The sequence below is a fragment of the Thamnophis elegans genome, chromosome 14, assembly GCF_009769535.1.
Source record: "Thamnophis elegans isolate rThaEle1 chromosome 14, rThaEle1.pri, whole genome shotgun sequence".
Taxonomy (NCBI): Eukaryota; Metazoa; Chordata; class Lepidosauria; order Squamata; family Colubridae; genus Thamnophis; species Thamnophis elegans.
Window position 1 is genome coordinate 26,527,628 of NC_045554.1, and position 15,456 is coordinate 26,543,083.

A 15,456-nucleotide genomic window follows, 5' to 3' on the forward strand; every position below is an offset into this window, starting at 1 on the left:
CCTGCATGGGTGATGGAGGAGCTGATGCAAAGAAGAACTCAAAGCCATGTAGATGACCTTCCTCTTCAGTGTATCCTAATTAGAAATGGGTTCCTACCGGTTCGGACCGGTTCAGCCAAAGTGGTAGTGGTATGCCAGCCTGAGTCGCAGAACCAGCAGTGACCCAGGCTGGCCACGCCCCTGAACTGGTTCCCCGGCTGCCGCTGCCATCATCTTTTTTTGGAGTTCTGCACATGCATGAGCAAAGCGTGCGCACGAGCAAACCAGCAGTAACACCAGCCAGAACCCATCCCTGATCCTAACCCCCTGGTCCAAGGCCCTTCACACATACTAGCATAAATACAGTGCCAACAGGTGCGTCATTGGAAGATCTGAAAGACCAGGTTAAGGACACTGTCTTGGAGAAGGTCCATCTATGTGGTCACTACAAATTGCCATCCAATTCATGTCCCAAAGGTGCTTTTTTAAGAGGGAAACTGGACTTTCTTGGTTTTTCTTTGAAGACATTTCACTTCTCAGCTGCTGCTTCTTTTTATTCAAAGAAGAATAAAAAAAATGTCCAGGTGCCTCTTGAAAAACCACCTTTGGGACAACCATGACCTGGATGGCTGAGAACCTCCATAGACACTGAATTGATAGCATATAATCAACCAATCAATTGATCATTTATTAACTGATATATTTTGTACACTTGTGTGTTTATTTTTTGTTGTACATCTCATGAACTAAAGTTGTATATTTATTGAACTAAATAAACTATGAGTGGTATATCAAAATATTTATTGAAGCATGGAGTTCAAAACATTCACAGTGAAATCAGTAGTAATCAATAATAAAAATTGACAATACAGAGAACTAAAGTTGAATAGAATAGAATTCTTTATTGGCCAGGTGTGATTGGACACACAAGGAATTTGTCTGTGGTGTAGATGCTCTCATAAAATGAAAAAAAGAAAAGAAAAAAGCGGGGGAATACATTCATCAAGAATCATAAGATCCTAGTGATAGTCATAGGTTACTGTTCTGACGCCCTCCTCCATCCAGGAACCAAAGCCGAGATGAGCTTAACTAGAATGTACTTTAATAGCAAGACCAAAATCTCGGTGACTGAAAGCCAAGCAAACAAACAGATAAGGACCTTGGCAGCAACTCAGACAAACCTTGGCAGCAATCTAGCCTGCCAAGTTAGTTACAACAGTTCTCTTTAGTCAATGCGTTGACTTCTGCAAGAGGGCCGTGTGCACAAGCAGTCTTTTTTATAGTCTGGAGAGGAGCCTAATGACCTCCTGTAATTGCGTAATTGTTCCTGATGCCTAGTAGCTCTTCGATGGCGTGCATCCAGGAACAACTCACTATTGGCTTCTGGATCACTCTCCCTTATCTCCTCCCCACTGGTCCAAGGCTCAGGCGGCACCTGGTGGCCAACTAGTCTCTCTGTGCCCTGCTCGGAGTCGGAACCCTGTCCAGGGTCCTCCACACCCGCCAGAGCTGACTCATAGGGCCCCTCGCTGTCGGAGTCTGGTGGCAGCTCCAATGGCTCCTGCTGGGCCACAACAGGTTACTACTAAGCAATTAAATTACATTCTGAGTTGGTGCAGAAAGAACATTCTTGGTTGTGCTTTTTTGATGACGCTTTTGACATCTATTTTAAGTCTTGAGATGTGGTAGAACCTAGAAACTTGAAGTTGTAATCACAGCAGGTTGAAGGATGTGTGTCTTCTCTTTCCAGCCCTGCTACTTATGTTCACCAACAACCATCTTGAGGTACCAGCGAGGAAATTGCTTTGATTTTAGCGTCCTTTTATGCTCTCTGCTAATTGGAGCAGGCTATGATGCCTACTGCGTGAACGGCTATGCCACCAAGGACATCTGCATGATGGACGAGTCCAAGGAAGAGTGCCCACTCTTAATGAAGCCGGAAGAGGTGAGAATGGGACTGGAGTGGGATCCAGAGGCAGTTTGGCCTACTGGTTAATGCGCCAAGCTAGAAACCAGGACATGGTCAGTTCTAGTCCTGCCTCAGGCACGAATGCAAACTGGGTGATTTTGGGCCGATCACCAGGAGACTGTGAGTTCTAGTCCCACTTTAGGCATGAAAACCAGCTGGGTGAGTTTGGGCCAATCACCAGGAGACAGTGAGTTCTAGTCCCATTTTAGGAATGAGCACCGGCTGGGTGACTTTGGGCCGATCACCAGATGACGGTGAGTTCTAGTCCCACTTTAGGCATGAAAGCTGGCTAGGTGACTTTGGGCCAGTTCCTCTCTCTCAGTCCAACTCACCTCGCAGGGTTGTTGTTGCTGTGGGGAAAATAAGAGGAGGAAGGAATATTAGGTAGGTTTGCGGCCTTGACTTACTTATGAGGGAATAAAAAGTGATTAATAAAATCTAACAAATAGAAATAAAAGAAATAATAATGGGGATGCTAGAAAGACAGAAGAAGAGAAATAGTGAGTGGACAGTTAAGTTAAGTTTGTACTTTGGTTTTAATTCTCCCCAAAATCCGGAGAAGTCCAGTAGCCTCTGATCCCCTGATCCCCTTTTGCAACCTTCTGACGAGCAAAATCAAGGTTCACTTAACCACCTTGTTGGCAACTTACTAATTTCAGTGTTTCTCTTAACAACCATGGCAAGAAAGGTCGTACAGTGGGCAAAACTCAACTACCGTCTTGCTTAGCAACAGAAACTTCGGGTTCAGTTGCAGTCTTAAAGTTGTGGGCTCCTTGTACTTCGTCCTGGGTTTGAATCCTGATTTCAACCTTGTGATTTCAACTCTGCAGCTCACCAAAACTTCTGTTTTTTTTCCCAGGGATTGGTTTGTTGGGAAGGGTCCTACTAGACCTCTGATGACGAACCTATGGCACGGCTGCCACAGGTGGCATGCAGAGCCCTCTCTCTGGGCACGCAAGCTGTCGTCCCAGCTCAGCTCTACCGCGCAGCTGATTTTTCGGTCTCTGCCGTGCAGGGCACGTGTGGGAGACATGTGCGCATACATGCTGGGGGGAGCACACACAGGGTGTCATGCATGTTGGCTGAGCCAACATGGCTGGAGGAGGAATTCTGGGAATTGAAGTCCACAAGTCTTAAAGCTTTCAAGTTTGAACACCCCTGGGGTTTTGTTCCTAAAGAGTTAGGGGTGTGAGGGTCTTGTAACTTGACAGCTTTAAGATTTTCACACTTCAAATGCCAGAGTTTCTGAGCCAACATGACTGGAGAAGGAATTATGGGAGTTGAAGTCCACAACTCTTAAAGCTGTCAAGTTTGAACACCCTTGGGTTTTTCTTTCTAAAGGGTTAGGGGTGCGAGGGTCTTGTATCTTGACAGCTTTAAGACTTGTGTGCTTCAAATGCCAGAGTTTCTGAGTCAACGTTTTGGTTGCTAAGCAAGGGCATTGTTAAGTAAGTTTCACTACATTTTACAAGTTGGCCACACCCACCCAGTCACATGGCCAGCAAGCCACTCCCACAAAGCAGGCCACACCTAAAGAAGAGGTTTTAAAAAAATTTGAAACCCACCACTGACACACATGGACACTTTCGGCATGCAACAACAAAAAAATTAGCCATCACTGTACTAGACTCCACCTGTTTTGGGGCTACCATTGATTAATGTGACTCTGTTACAATTATTACACACACACACACACACACACACACACACACACACACACAGACCTGTTTTCAGGACTGGAAATGCAGCAAAAGTCCAATGGGTTCAACCTCATTTGGAAATCACAAAAAACCTCACAGAATTCCCCATCCCTCAAAGAACCCCAAAAGAAACAGGAACTCCCAGCTCTGCGTGCGAGTTCTGCAATTTCCCCCAGCCCACGGCCACAGACTTCCTTTCTTCAAAAGTTAATTTCAGGCCCTCCCTCACACACACACCCCCTTCTCACAAGTCAATTTGTGACCTTGGCATCCACTGCCTACCAAGCCCTCGAGAGGGCAGCATCGTTTCAATTTGCATAGTGGAAAAGAAAGACAATTTTTCTTTTCCAAGGGCACTTTGTGGTTGAATGGTATCACTGAGGATATTTTATAGTAATTTTTTTTATTGTTGTATAATTTAGATAATGCTTTCTATTGTTTTGATACAGTGGTCTTTGATTGATACAATGTGATGAAATTAATTCATATGATCAGTTAATTAAAGGTTATTAACACTTTAATTTTAGATAACATATAACAGTGTTTCCCAACTTTGGCAAGTAGACGATGTTTAGACTTCAATTTGTTAAGTTTGAGAAACAGTGACTTAGACTATTGAGAAAGGAAGGAAGAGAGAAGGAAAGAAAGAGAGAGAGAGAAAGAAAGAAAGAAAGAAAAAAGAAAGAAAGAAAGAAAAAGAAAGAAAGAAAGAAAGAAACCAGGAGTATGGACAGAAGAAAGGAAGGGAGATGGGAAGGAAGGAGAGAAAGAAAGAAAAAGAAAGAAAGAAAGAAAGAAAGAAAGAAAGAAAAAGAAAGAATGAAGAAAGGTGGGTGGGAGGGAGGGAAGGAGGGAGAAAGGAAAGAAGGGAGGGAGGGAAGAAGGAAAGAAAGAAAGAAAAAAGAAAGAAAGAAAGAAGGAAGGAAGGAAGGAAGGGAGATGGGAAGGAAGAAAGGAGAGAAAGAAAGAAAAAGAAAGAAAGAAAAAGAAAGAAAGAAAAAGAAAGAAAGAAAAAGAAAGAATGAAGGAAGGTGGGTGGGAGGGAGGGAAGGAAGGAGGAAGGAAAGAAGGGAGGGAGGGAAGAAGGAAAGAAAGAAAGAAAAAAGAAAGAAAGAAGGAAGGAAGGGAGATGGGAAGGAAGAAAGGAGAGAAAGAAAGAAAAAGAAAGAAAGAAAAAGAAAGAAGGAAGGAAGGAAGGTGGGAGGGAAGGAGGGAGGAAGGAAAGAAGGGAGGGAGGAAAGAAAGAAAGAAAGAAAAAATGAAAGAAAGAAGGAAAGAAGGAAGGAAGGAATTATTGCTGGAAACTAGCAAAACATTTAGTGAATTGTGGTCACATGACCACAGAACTCCATCATGGATCATGAAGCTGGCCTGCCTAACTTATGGTCACATGTCTCTGGGCAGGCGGCTTAACCATTGACAACAGCTGGACATGTTTTATGGGTCGTAAAGCACCCATTCCCTGGCCATTGTAACTGTGAAAATGTCTGGTTGTTAAGTGAGGACTACTTGTACAAATGTAGGGAAAAAAAAACAAATCAATGCAGTGACCAAGTCCAAGAGGTTTGGCCAATCCTGTCTCTGAGATGATGGCCAGGAGCAGAATATGCCACAATCCTTCATTTTGCACAATTAAAAACATTTGGGCTTCACCAACTCGACCAAAAGCAGACGTGTGTGTGTGTCTGTGTGTGTGTCTGTGTGTGTGTGTGTGTGTGTGTGTGAATAATTTCCAAAGATTGGATTAAAAACTGGTATTGTTGTTCTCCACAGGTCCAAGTTGAAGCCAAGAAGGAGAAGGCAAAGAAATACGCCACCAAGCCCCCGCGTGACCTGCGGAGCAAGTATGAGTTACGTCAGGAAGAGAAGCAGCGGAATAAAGAACAAGCTGCAGAAGACAAGAAACAAAAGGAGGAGGAAGAGAAGAAAGCTGTACGTAGTTTAGAAGAGACTTGTGGGTCTGGGGTGGCTGACTTGAGCCTTGTGGAAAGGCATCAAGAGATCAAGAGACAGGTGACAGCTCGGCCCTGAAGAAACGGGGTTAAAAGCATTGCAGATCCCTCCCTCCCTCTCCCTCCTCCCTTCTCTCCCCACAATATAAAAAAAAAGATGTTGAGACTCTAGAAAGAGTGCAGAGAAGAGCAGCCAAGATGATGAGGGGACTGGAGGCTAAAATATACGATGAATGGTTGCAGGAACTGGGCATGGCTAGTCTAGTGAAGAGAAGGACCAGGGGAGGCAGGATAGCAGCCTTCCAATATTTGATGGGCTGCCACAGAGAGGAGGGAGATCAAGCTATTTTCCAAAGCACCTGAAGGCCAGACAAGGAATAATGGATGGAAACTGACCAAGGAGAGATTCAACCTGGAAATAAGGAGGAACTTTCTGACAGTGAGAGCAATCAACCCATGGAACAGAAGTTGCCTTCAGAAGTTGTGGGAGCTTCATCACCGGAGGCTTTCAAGAAGAGACTGGACTGCCATTTGTCAGAAATGGTGCAGGGTCTCCTGCTTGGGAAGGGGGTTGGACTAGATGACCTACAAAGTCCCTTCCAACTCTGTTAATCCGTTCTGTTCTCTCTCTCTCTGCTGCAGCTGGAGGAGAAGCCAATACCGGACCGTCTTCAGGGTCTGCGCGTCCATGCCTGGGTGCTCGTTCTCTCCGGCAAGCGGGAAGTGCCTGAGAGTTTTTTCATTGACCCTTTTACTGGGAAAAGCTACAGCACTGTTGACGATCACTTCCTGGGCATTGAGAGTCTGTGGAACCATCGGAATTATTGGATCAACATGCAGGACTGCTGGAATGGTTGCAGGGTAAGAGTTTGTCTGGGCCTTCCTACTCAGAGGAATCTCAACTTTCTTTTTTTAATTACAAGCCATAAATCAGAACCCAAAACTCAGAGCCCTAAGGCTGAAAGGGACCTTGGAGGTCTTCTAGTCCAGTCTTTCTCAACCTTGTCAACTTGAAGATGTCTGGACTTCAACTCCCAGAATCCCCCAGCCAGCATTCGCTATATGTAATGATTGTGGAAGAAAGGCACGAAATGTATTTGTAACCAATCAACACGCTTTCTACAAGATGTTACGAAGGATGATTCTTGTTTTGTGTTTTTGTTTAATTAAAACAATAAAACTTTTCAAAAAAAATATTAAAAAGATGTTGAGACTCTGGAAAGAATGCAGAGAAGAGCAGCCAAGATGTTTAGGGACTGGAGGCTAAAACGTACGAAGAATGCTTACAGGAATTGGGTATGTCTAGTCTAGTGAAGGAAGGAACGCAGTGCCTCAGTGGCTAAGATGCTGAGCTTGTTGATCAGAAAGGTCAGCAGTTCGGCAGTTCAAATTCCCATCGCCGCATAACGGAGTGAGCTTCCATTACTTGTCCCAGCTTCTGCCAACTTAGCAGTTCAAAAGCATGTAAAAATGCAAGTAGAAAAATAGGGACCGCCAAAAATAATGAACTGCGCGGAAATGGTTAAATTAACTCTCAAACTGCAAGATAAAGAAGAAAAAGAATACTCTACATTTGGGACAAATGGTATCAGTGGTTAGGAATAACGGATGAAAGTAGAATATTGATAAATGTAAATATTAGGTTATAGGAATTATAAATGTAAAGAGGAAGTTGCAAATGAAAAACGAATGGAAAGTATGTAAGATGCTAAACAAAAGGGGACATACCGATGTCTTAGGATTGGGAAGAATGGATGTTGAACTTGATTTTTATATTTTGTTTTGTAAAAAGCTTAATAAAAATTATGTATTAAAAGAAAGAAAGAAAGAAAAATAGGGACTATTTTGGTGGGAAGGGAACAGCGTTCCGTGTGCCTTCAGCATTTAGTCATGCTGGCCACATGACCACAGAGACGTCTTCGGACAGCGCTGGCTCTTCGGCTTTGAAACGGAGATGAGCACCGCCCCCTAGAGTCTGGAATGACTAGCACATATGTGCAAGGGGAACCTTTACCTTTAGTCTAGTGAAAAGAAGGACTTAGGGGAGACATGATAGCAGGAGAAACTTCCTAACAGTGAGGAGAATTGACCATAGGAACCGCTTGCCTTCAGACGTTGTGGGTGCTTCATCCCTGGAGGTTTTTAAGACCCTAGACCATTTCAAGTGGCTATCCAGCCTCTTCTTAAAACCCTCAAGTGATGAAGCATCCACAACTTCATAGGTGCTTTATCACTGGAGCTCACAAAAGCTCAGGTTTCAAAGAAGTCTCCCACCCCCTCGTGCCCTTGTGACCTCTAGGCTGGAGTACTGCAATGTGCTCTACATGGGGCTGCCCTTGAAGAGTATTCGGCGACTTCAGCTAGTCCAGAATGCGGCCGCGCGAGCAATTGTGGGTGCACCTCGCTTCACCCACATAACACCTATCCTCCGCGAGCTGCACTGGCTACCGGTCGATCTCCGGGTACGCTTCAAGGTGCTACTTGTCACCTACAAAGCCCTTCATGGTAGTGGATCTGGGTACTTGAGAGACCGCCTACTGCCAATTACCTCCACCCGACCAATTAGATCCCATAGATTAGGCCTCCTCCGAGTCCCATCTGCCGGTCAATGTCGACTGGCAACTACGCGGAGGAGAGCCTTCTCGGTGGCAGCTCCGACCCTATGGAACGATCTCCCCGTGGAGATTCGTACCCTCACCACCCTCCAGACCTTCCGCACAGCCCTTAAAATCTGGCTATCCCGTCAGGCCTGGGGTTAAAGACTGTAACCCACCCGAATAGTATGAATGTTGTGCTTTTAATGATGTACTGTCTTATGTGTTAATTGTTTGTTTCCCCCACCTTTTCGAGTTGTAAGCCGCCCTGAGTCCCCCCAGGGAAAAGGGCGGCATATAAATAAATTACTCTAAGACTCTCTCTAAGACTCTCTCTAAGACTCTAGATATTTCTGCTAAATTGTTTAGATAGGTGTGATAGACTTGCAGTGCCAGAGTAACCTGCAAAATATATCTACTGGTGTAACATAATAGTATATATGTATGTATGTATGTATGTATGTATGTATGTATGTATGTATGTATGTATGTGGACATGTGTGTTTGTGTATTACTTATTGGGCTTAGGGATTTCTTTTTACTTATTTATTTATTGAGATGTATTCTGTGTTCTTGGGTGGGCTGCACCAAGGGGAGGTTCATCCAATTTCATGGTACACATAATGTGCATTGACAATAAAGGCATGATTAGATCAAGTCTATCACATAGAGGAGACATGATAGCAGTCTTCCAATATTTCGGAGGCTGCCCCAAAGAAGAGGAAGTCAAACTATTCTCCAAGGCACCTGAGGGTAGAACAAGAAGCAATGGGTGGAAGCTAATCAAGGAGAGAAGGAACTTAGAACTGAGGAGAAATTTCCTGACAGTTACACAGTTTCCTACTAATTAACTACTTGCCTCCAGAAATTGTGAATGCTCCAACACTGGAAGTCTTTAAGAAGATGTTTGATAGCCATTTGTCTGAAGTGGTGCAGAGTTTCTTGCCTAAGCAGGGGGTTGGACTAGAAGACCTCCAAGGTCCCTTCCAACTCTGTTATTCTATTCTATTCTTATTCTATTCTATTTTATTCTTATTCTACTCTATTATAGGATAAAATGTTTTGTAATTAAGACATGAGCAAAATCCCAGAAGTTACTACTTTTCAACTTCTTGTTCTCATTCTATTGAAAAGCTACTCCAGATGTTCTGTTGAAAAGGACAGAGCCCAGGGAAGTTGGGAGCTGACCCCTGCAGACCCCTCAAGAGCCTTTTGGACGAGGACAGAAATCCTGCCTTTTAACAACCTTAAGGGGCGAGCTGCTCAGGTGATGTTGGTCTGGACAGAACTGTTTCTTGTAGAGAATTCACTGAGATCTGTTTTCCGTCTAGGATCTCCTGTTTGATCTCGGGGACCCTGTGCGATGGGAATTCATGCTCCCCAACAGCGACAAACCTTTCTTGTCCCTGCCAGAAATGGAGGAGGAGGAAGATCTGGGTGAAGACGAAGTGGAAGATTTGGTAAGGTCTGGGACTCCCGATACTAATGGCTTGGCTGCTGAGTTAGTGCAAACCACCTATCCAGATCACTTAAGCAGAACAGAGCTGGAAGGGACCTTGGAGGTCTTCTAGTCCACTCCATCTGCTCAAGCAGAAGACCACATTTGAGACAAGCGGCTGTCCAGTCGCTTCTTTAAAACGTCCAGTGATATCTTGGACTGCGCAGAAATGGACAGACTTAGAAGATTAAACAGAAAGAAGATACAGAATACTTACCAAACATGGAATTTATTTTATCAATGGCTGGGGGTGGGGGGAAGGGTAAATATTAGGAATATAATTTGTATTCTTAAGCAAATAAAACAACCTAGACAACCCGAAGTTTATTAAGCACTAATTAAACGTAATAGTAGAAAATTAATAAACCTTTAAAAAAAAAACCTCCAGTGATGAAGCACCCACAATTTCTTTTTTTTATCAAAAAGTTTTTTATTAAACATAAATTAAAACATTGGACACAGTGTAAATCGTCCTGGCAGAATCTATGCCATCCATGCTAAGATATTCAGTTATAATTGCAGCCACCCTGTTTGTTTGTTTTTTTACATTTGATCCCTATCGTATTCACAAAAAAGAAAAAAATAACCTATTTCCAGCCGTGTTCGTTTGTATTTATCTTGTACATTCTTGCGTTTATCATTTCCTACATAATTCTAGTCTCCATTCTATGAATCTTGGCTCGAGGCTGTTAGGGCCTGGATGGGGGTTAACAAGCTTGTACTCAATCAGGATAAGACCGAGTGGCTGGTGTGTTTCCCTCCTACTAATTGGCCAAGTTTTCCATCTCTCAGGCTGGGGGGTCAAACAGTACGCCCCTCAGACAGGGTTCGCAATTTGGGAGTCCTCCTGGACCCACAGCTGACTTTTGAACACCATCTGTTGGCTGTGACCAGGGGGGCATTTGCCCAGGTTCGCCTGGTGCACCAGTTGCGTCCCTACCTGAACCGGGAGGCCCTCACAACAGTCACTCGTGCCCTTGTGACCTCTAGACTGGACTACTGCAACGTGCTCTACATGGGGCAGCTCTTGAAGAGCATTCGGAGACTTCAGCTTGTCCAGAATGCAGCCGCGCGAGTGATCGTGGGTGCACCTTGGTTCACCCACGTAACACCTATCCTCTGCGAGCTGCACTGGCTGCCTATTGGTCTTCAGATACGCTTCAAGGCGCTAGTCGTCACTTATAAAGCCCTTCATGGTATTGGACCTGGGTACTTGAGAGACCGCCTGCTGCCAATTACCTCCAATAGACCGATCAGATCCCACAGATTAGGCCTCCTCCGAATACCATCCGCCGGCCAATGCCGACTGGCGACTACTCGGAGGAGAGCCTTCTCTGTGGCTGGTCCGACCCTCTGGAATGAACTCCCCGTGGAGATTCAAACCCTCACCACCCTCCAGGCCTTCCGCAAAGCCCTTAAAACCTGGCTATTCCGACAGGCCTGGGGCTAAAGAGCTTCTGCCCCCCTTCTCGAATGGTATGATTGTTGTGTGTTTTTAAATTGTGTATTGTTTGTTTGTCTTTTTATCCCCTGTTTGTACCTCCTTTCCCTGATTGAGTTGTGAGCCGCCCTGAGTCCCCTTTGGGGAAAAGGGCGGCATATAAATGAAATAAATCCTAATCCTAATCCTAATCCTCATGGCTGTTTTGGGCTTTCCCTTTTATATTCCAACCATCGATAAAATTTATCCCAGAGCTTATAATATTCTGATTCATCTTCCATTCCCATGTCAATTTATCCATTTCAGTGCAGATCAAGATTTTCCTAATTATTTCCCCTTCATGTGGACTTTCCCTGTTTTTCCAATTCTGGGCAAAGACCATTCTTGCTGCTGTGATAATATGTATTGTTAGAAAGATAACCCTCTTGTTGTATTTCTTGTTTATAATTCCCAAGAGAAATAGTTCCGTTGTGAATTCTATTTCCTCTTCAGTTATCGCTATCAACCACTTTTGGATGTTCTGCCAGTATATTTTGGCTCTTTGGCACGACCACCATGTATGGTAGTACAAAGCACCCACAATTTCTGAAGGCAACCTTTGTTCCACTGGTTCCATTGTCTGAAATGGTAGAGTCTCCTGCTTAAACAGGGGGTTGGACTCAGAGTGGGTTGCTCCCAGTTTGGCCCGGATCAGGCAAACCGGTAGTAGCAGCGGCAGGAGGCTCTGCCCACGTGCCCGCAGGAGCAAACTGGTTGTAAAATAGCAATCCACGACTGGTTGAACTAGAAGACCTCAAAGATTGATTGATTGAATCTTGCACCGATAGCTTCATCAATGTCAAAAGTCAAGGGCAAAAAGCATGGGTCATCTCTCTTTCTTCTGTCATGCCTTATTGCCATAAAGGTAGCCTACCAATATTAGTAGAAAGTTTCTGAAAATAAAGCAATAATTTCTGCTCAGAAAGATAATTTAGGCTGCCAAATGCAGAGCAGGAGTTAGATAACCTGGGCTTTGGTAGATGTACATTCTCGCAAGCCTTGTTTCTTTCTTCTTGGTAGATGAAGGAAGAAGAATCAAAGACTTTTGACATGCCTGCATCGTGGGTGGAACAGATCCACATATCTCCCAAAGGTATTCTTGGTTTTTTTCCATCTTGACTTGTCTTCAGTAGACAAGCTTGGCGAGGAAGTGATAGCAATATGATCTAACCATCTTAGAAGGCATCAGTTTGTAACAAACTGCCTATAATTGCAGGGAGCACATAGCTAAGGATCTTTTCCTTCTCCTCCCCCTCCCCCTCCCCCTCCTCCCTCTTCTTCCTCTCCTCCTCCTCTCCTCCTCCTCCTCCTCTCCTCCTCCTCCTCTCTGAGGTAGCTTCTTGGCAACTTAAGAGACCTTAGAAAAGAAATCTGGGGTGAACCTTAGAAGAAAGTCATCATGTTGACCTCACCTGCTAGATTCCAGGGGAAGGTGATCTTTAGCACTCATGGCTTTATGAAGGGAAGGATCAGGGCTAGGGTTGAGGTTAGGGTTAGGGTTGGGATAGGTTCAATATTTGGGATCCAAAGAAGAGGTTGGATTATGGAAGAACTAATTATAGTAAGGTAGAAAAGTTCAATATGGCTTCTCAGGCCAACAAAATATGAAGTCCATGGGTCAACATTCCAAGTACTGCACCCATGGAAAGCAGAACTCCGAGGCAGGTAGATTCCTCAAAGGACAATTGTATTGGATACATCACATTGGAACAACTGGTGAAAACTTCCATGGTTTTCACTTAATTAAAAGAGAAAGTTTTTCCCCTTCCCCAAGTCATCAGTCACATGGTCCAATCGAGGTGCTGACCGGTTGCTTGTTTACTTTGCTCCTCCTCTCCCAGCCACCTGTTGGAATGACCTTGGTTCCCACAGGAAAACTGCAAAACTCCAGCTAACTATTTCCCTCCCCCTCCCACCTAGCGGCAATCCTGAAGCCTCAAAGCCAGGTGCGCTTCATGGTTGTCACCATGCATGCAGACAACCTGGTAAGTAGATACTCAACCAAACCAGTCTGTCACACATTTGGAGTCAATCAGGCATCCAAAGTGCTGCTCGGTTGGCACTTAACCATCAGACCAGCACTGTTGATAGTCAGGAAAGAAATAAATCATATTCCATCAATATTTGGAGAACCTCAGCTTCTCATTCTCACCATGTATAGATATCAACGTCTTCTCTGTTTTTATCTCTAGAATTTGAGACTCGCTGTCCTCAAGGCAAGAAACTGATTCAATATAAGAATGCCAAGTTGGAGAAATGGGCCCCATATCTTAATGCCAATGGCCTAGTCACCCGGCTGACACTGTATGAAGATCCAGATTGTAAGTAGGTTGAAGACCCTTTGGGAGAAGAGGCATATTCGGTTTGATGTAATGTTTGGGGATAATTCTCTATTTGCCTTATAATGTTTTTTATTAAAAGTTTTAAAAATAATAAAGGATAATACACACCGAATTTAGAAGAAAATGAGAAAAGGAAAAGAAAAAAAAGAATAGAAAGTGCAAAGAAATGAAGTGGAAAGGAAGGAAGGGAGAGAGAGAGAAAGAGAAAGAAAGAGAGAGAGAGAGAAAGAGAGAGGGAGGGAGGGAAAGAAAGAAAGAAAAAAGAAAGAAAAAGAGAGAGAGAAAGAAAGAGAGGGAGGGAGAGAAAGCAAGAAAAAAGAAAGAGAGAGAAAACAAGAACGGAAGGAAGAAAGGAAGGGAGGGAAGGAGGCAGACAAAGGAAGGAAGATGGAATTTAGTTCCTATCAGGAATGAAATTCTTGGCCCTTTAGACTTGAGATGATCTTATAAGACTTTAAGTCTTGTGGACTTCAACTCCCAGAATTCCCCAGTCAATTCATTGGAAGACTGCTATCGTGTCTCCCCTGGTCCTTCTCTTCACTAGACTAGCCATGCCCAGTTCCTGCAACCGTTCTTTGTATGTTTTAGTCTCCAGTCCCCTAATCCTTTTGGTTGCTCCTCTCTGCACTCTTTCTAGAGTCTCAACATCTTTTTTATAGTGTGGTGACCAAAACTGGATGCAGTACTCTAGGTGTGGTCTTCCTAAGGCTTTAAAGAGTGATGTTAGTATCTCTTGATCTTGATTGTATCCCTCTGTTAATGCAGCTTAGGATCGCATTGGCTTTTTTGGCTGCCTCTGCACACTGCTGACTCCTATTTAACTGGTTGTCCCCTTAGACTCCAAGATCCCTCTCACAGTTACTGCTATTAAGCCTGTTTTCCCCCAATCTATTCTTCTCTTTCCACCATCAGATACCAAGGTGCTTGAAGTGAAAGAGTGGTTTAAGAACCGTGAAGACAAGTTGGACATGCGAGAATTGAATAAGCAAACCAACATCATAGCAGAGCAATTCGTACCTGGACACGCCCTGGGCCTGAAAGGTACAACGAAGGCCCTTGATTCTTGGCAATTCTTGGCGATTCTTGCCTGGGCATCCCTTCCTTCCCGTTTATTATTTGATTCTCTATATCCCATCTTTATTACTTTATAAATTACTAGGGTGGCAATCTACCAGACACAAAAAATTAGGAGCCAGGATGGAGTTCAAAAAATAATATGAATGTATTTCATACTCTATTCACAAGAACCTGATCTACTAAGGCAAATTATAACGTGTGTCATATATCCTATTCACAAGAACCTGATCTACTAAGGCAAAGTAGAACCTCCCCAACAGTGAACAGACTTCCAGGGGGCCTGGATGTAGGTCTTTTATGGTGATTCCAAACTAATGGTGCATTTGACACTGCCCTTGGGCTTAGACTGGTCATCTCATACACACATTTGCTAATACTCCTTCCTCCACTTGTTTTTCCCGCAAAAACAAACCAGTGAGGTGGGTTGGGCTGAGAGAGAGTGAGAAAGAGAGACAAAGTCATCCAGTTGGATATTGGGCCTAAGGCAGGAGTAGAACTCACTGTCTCCTAGAGATTGGCCCAAAGCCATCCAATCAGCTTTTATGCTTCAGGTGGGACTAGAACTTACCATCTCCTGGTGATTGTCCCAAAGTCACCCAGGTGTCTTTCATGCCTAAGGTGGGACTATAACTAAGATGGTTGCTAAATTAGATTTATCAATATTTGCAGTCTTCTTTTGTTATAAGGGACGTGGTGGCTCAGTGGCTGAGATGCTGAGCTTGTCGATCAGAAAGGTTGGCAGTTCGGCGGTTCGAATCCATTGCGCTGTGTAACAGAGTGAGCTCCCATTACTTGTCCCAACTTCTGTCAACCTAGCAGTTCGAAAGCACATAAAAAATGATACAGTACAGACAAATGGAGCTGG

General features: G+C 44.1%; 1 protein-coding gene across 1 annotated transcript in view; it reads left to right on the plus strand.

Moving 5' to 3' along the window:
- DRC7 (dynein regulatory complex subunit 7) overlaps positions 1-15,456 on the plus strand; it is a 44,331-nt gene that overhangs the window by 8,754 nt on the left and 20,121 nt on the right. Inside the window, exons 5-11 of the mRNA XM_032231090.1 lie at positions 1,730-1,924; positions 5,422-5,580; positions 6,249-6,461; positions 9,526-9,654; positions 12,193-12,265; positions 13,365-13,493; positions 14,427-14,555. Coding sequence (XP_032086981.1) covers positions 1,730-1,924; positions 5,422-5,580; positions 6,249-6,461; positions 9,526-9,654; positions 12,193-12,265; positions 13,365-13,493; positions 14,427-14,555 — 1,027 coding nt within the window. The remainder of the gene's footprint in view (positions 1-1,729; positions 1,925-5,421; positions 5,581-6,248; positions 6,462-9,525; positions 9,655-12,192; positions 12,266-13,364; positions 13,494-14,426; positions 14,556-15,456) is intronic.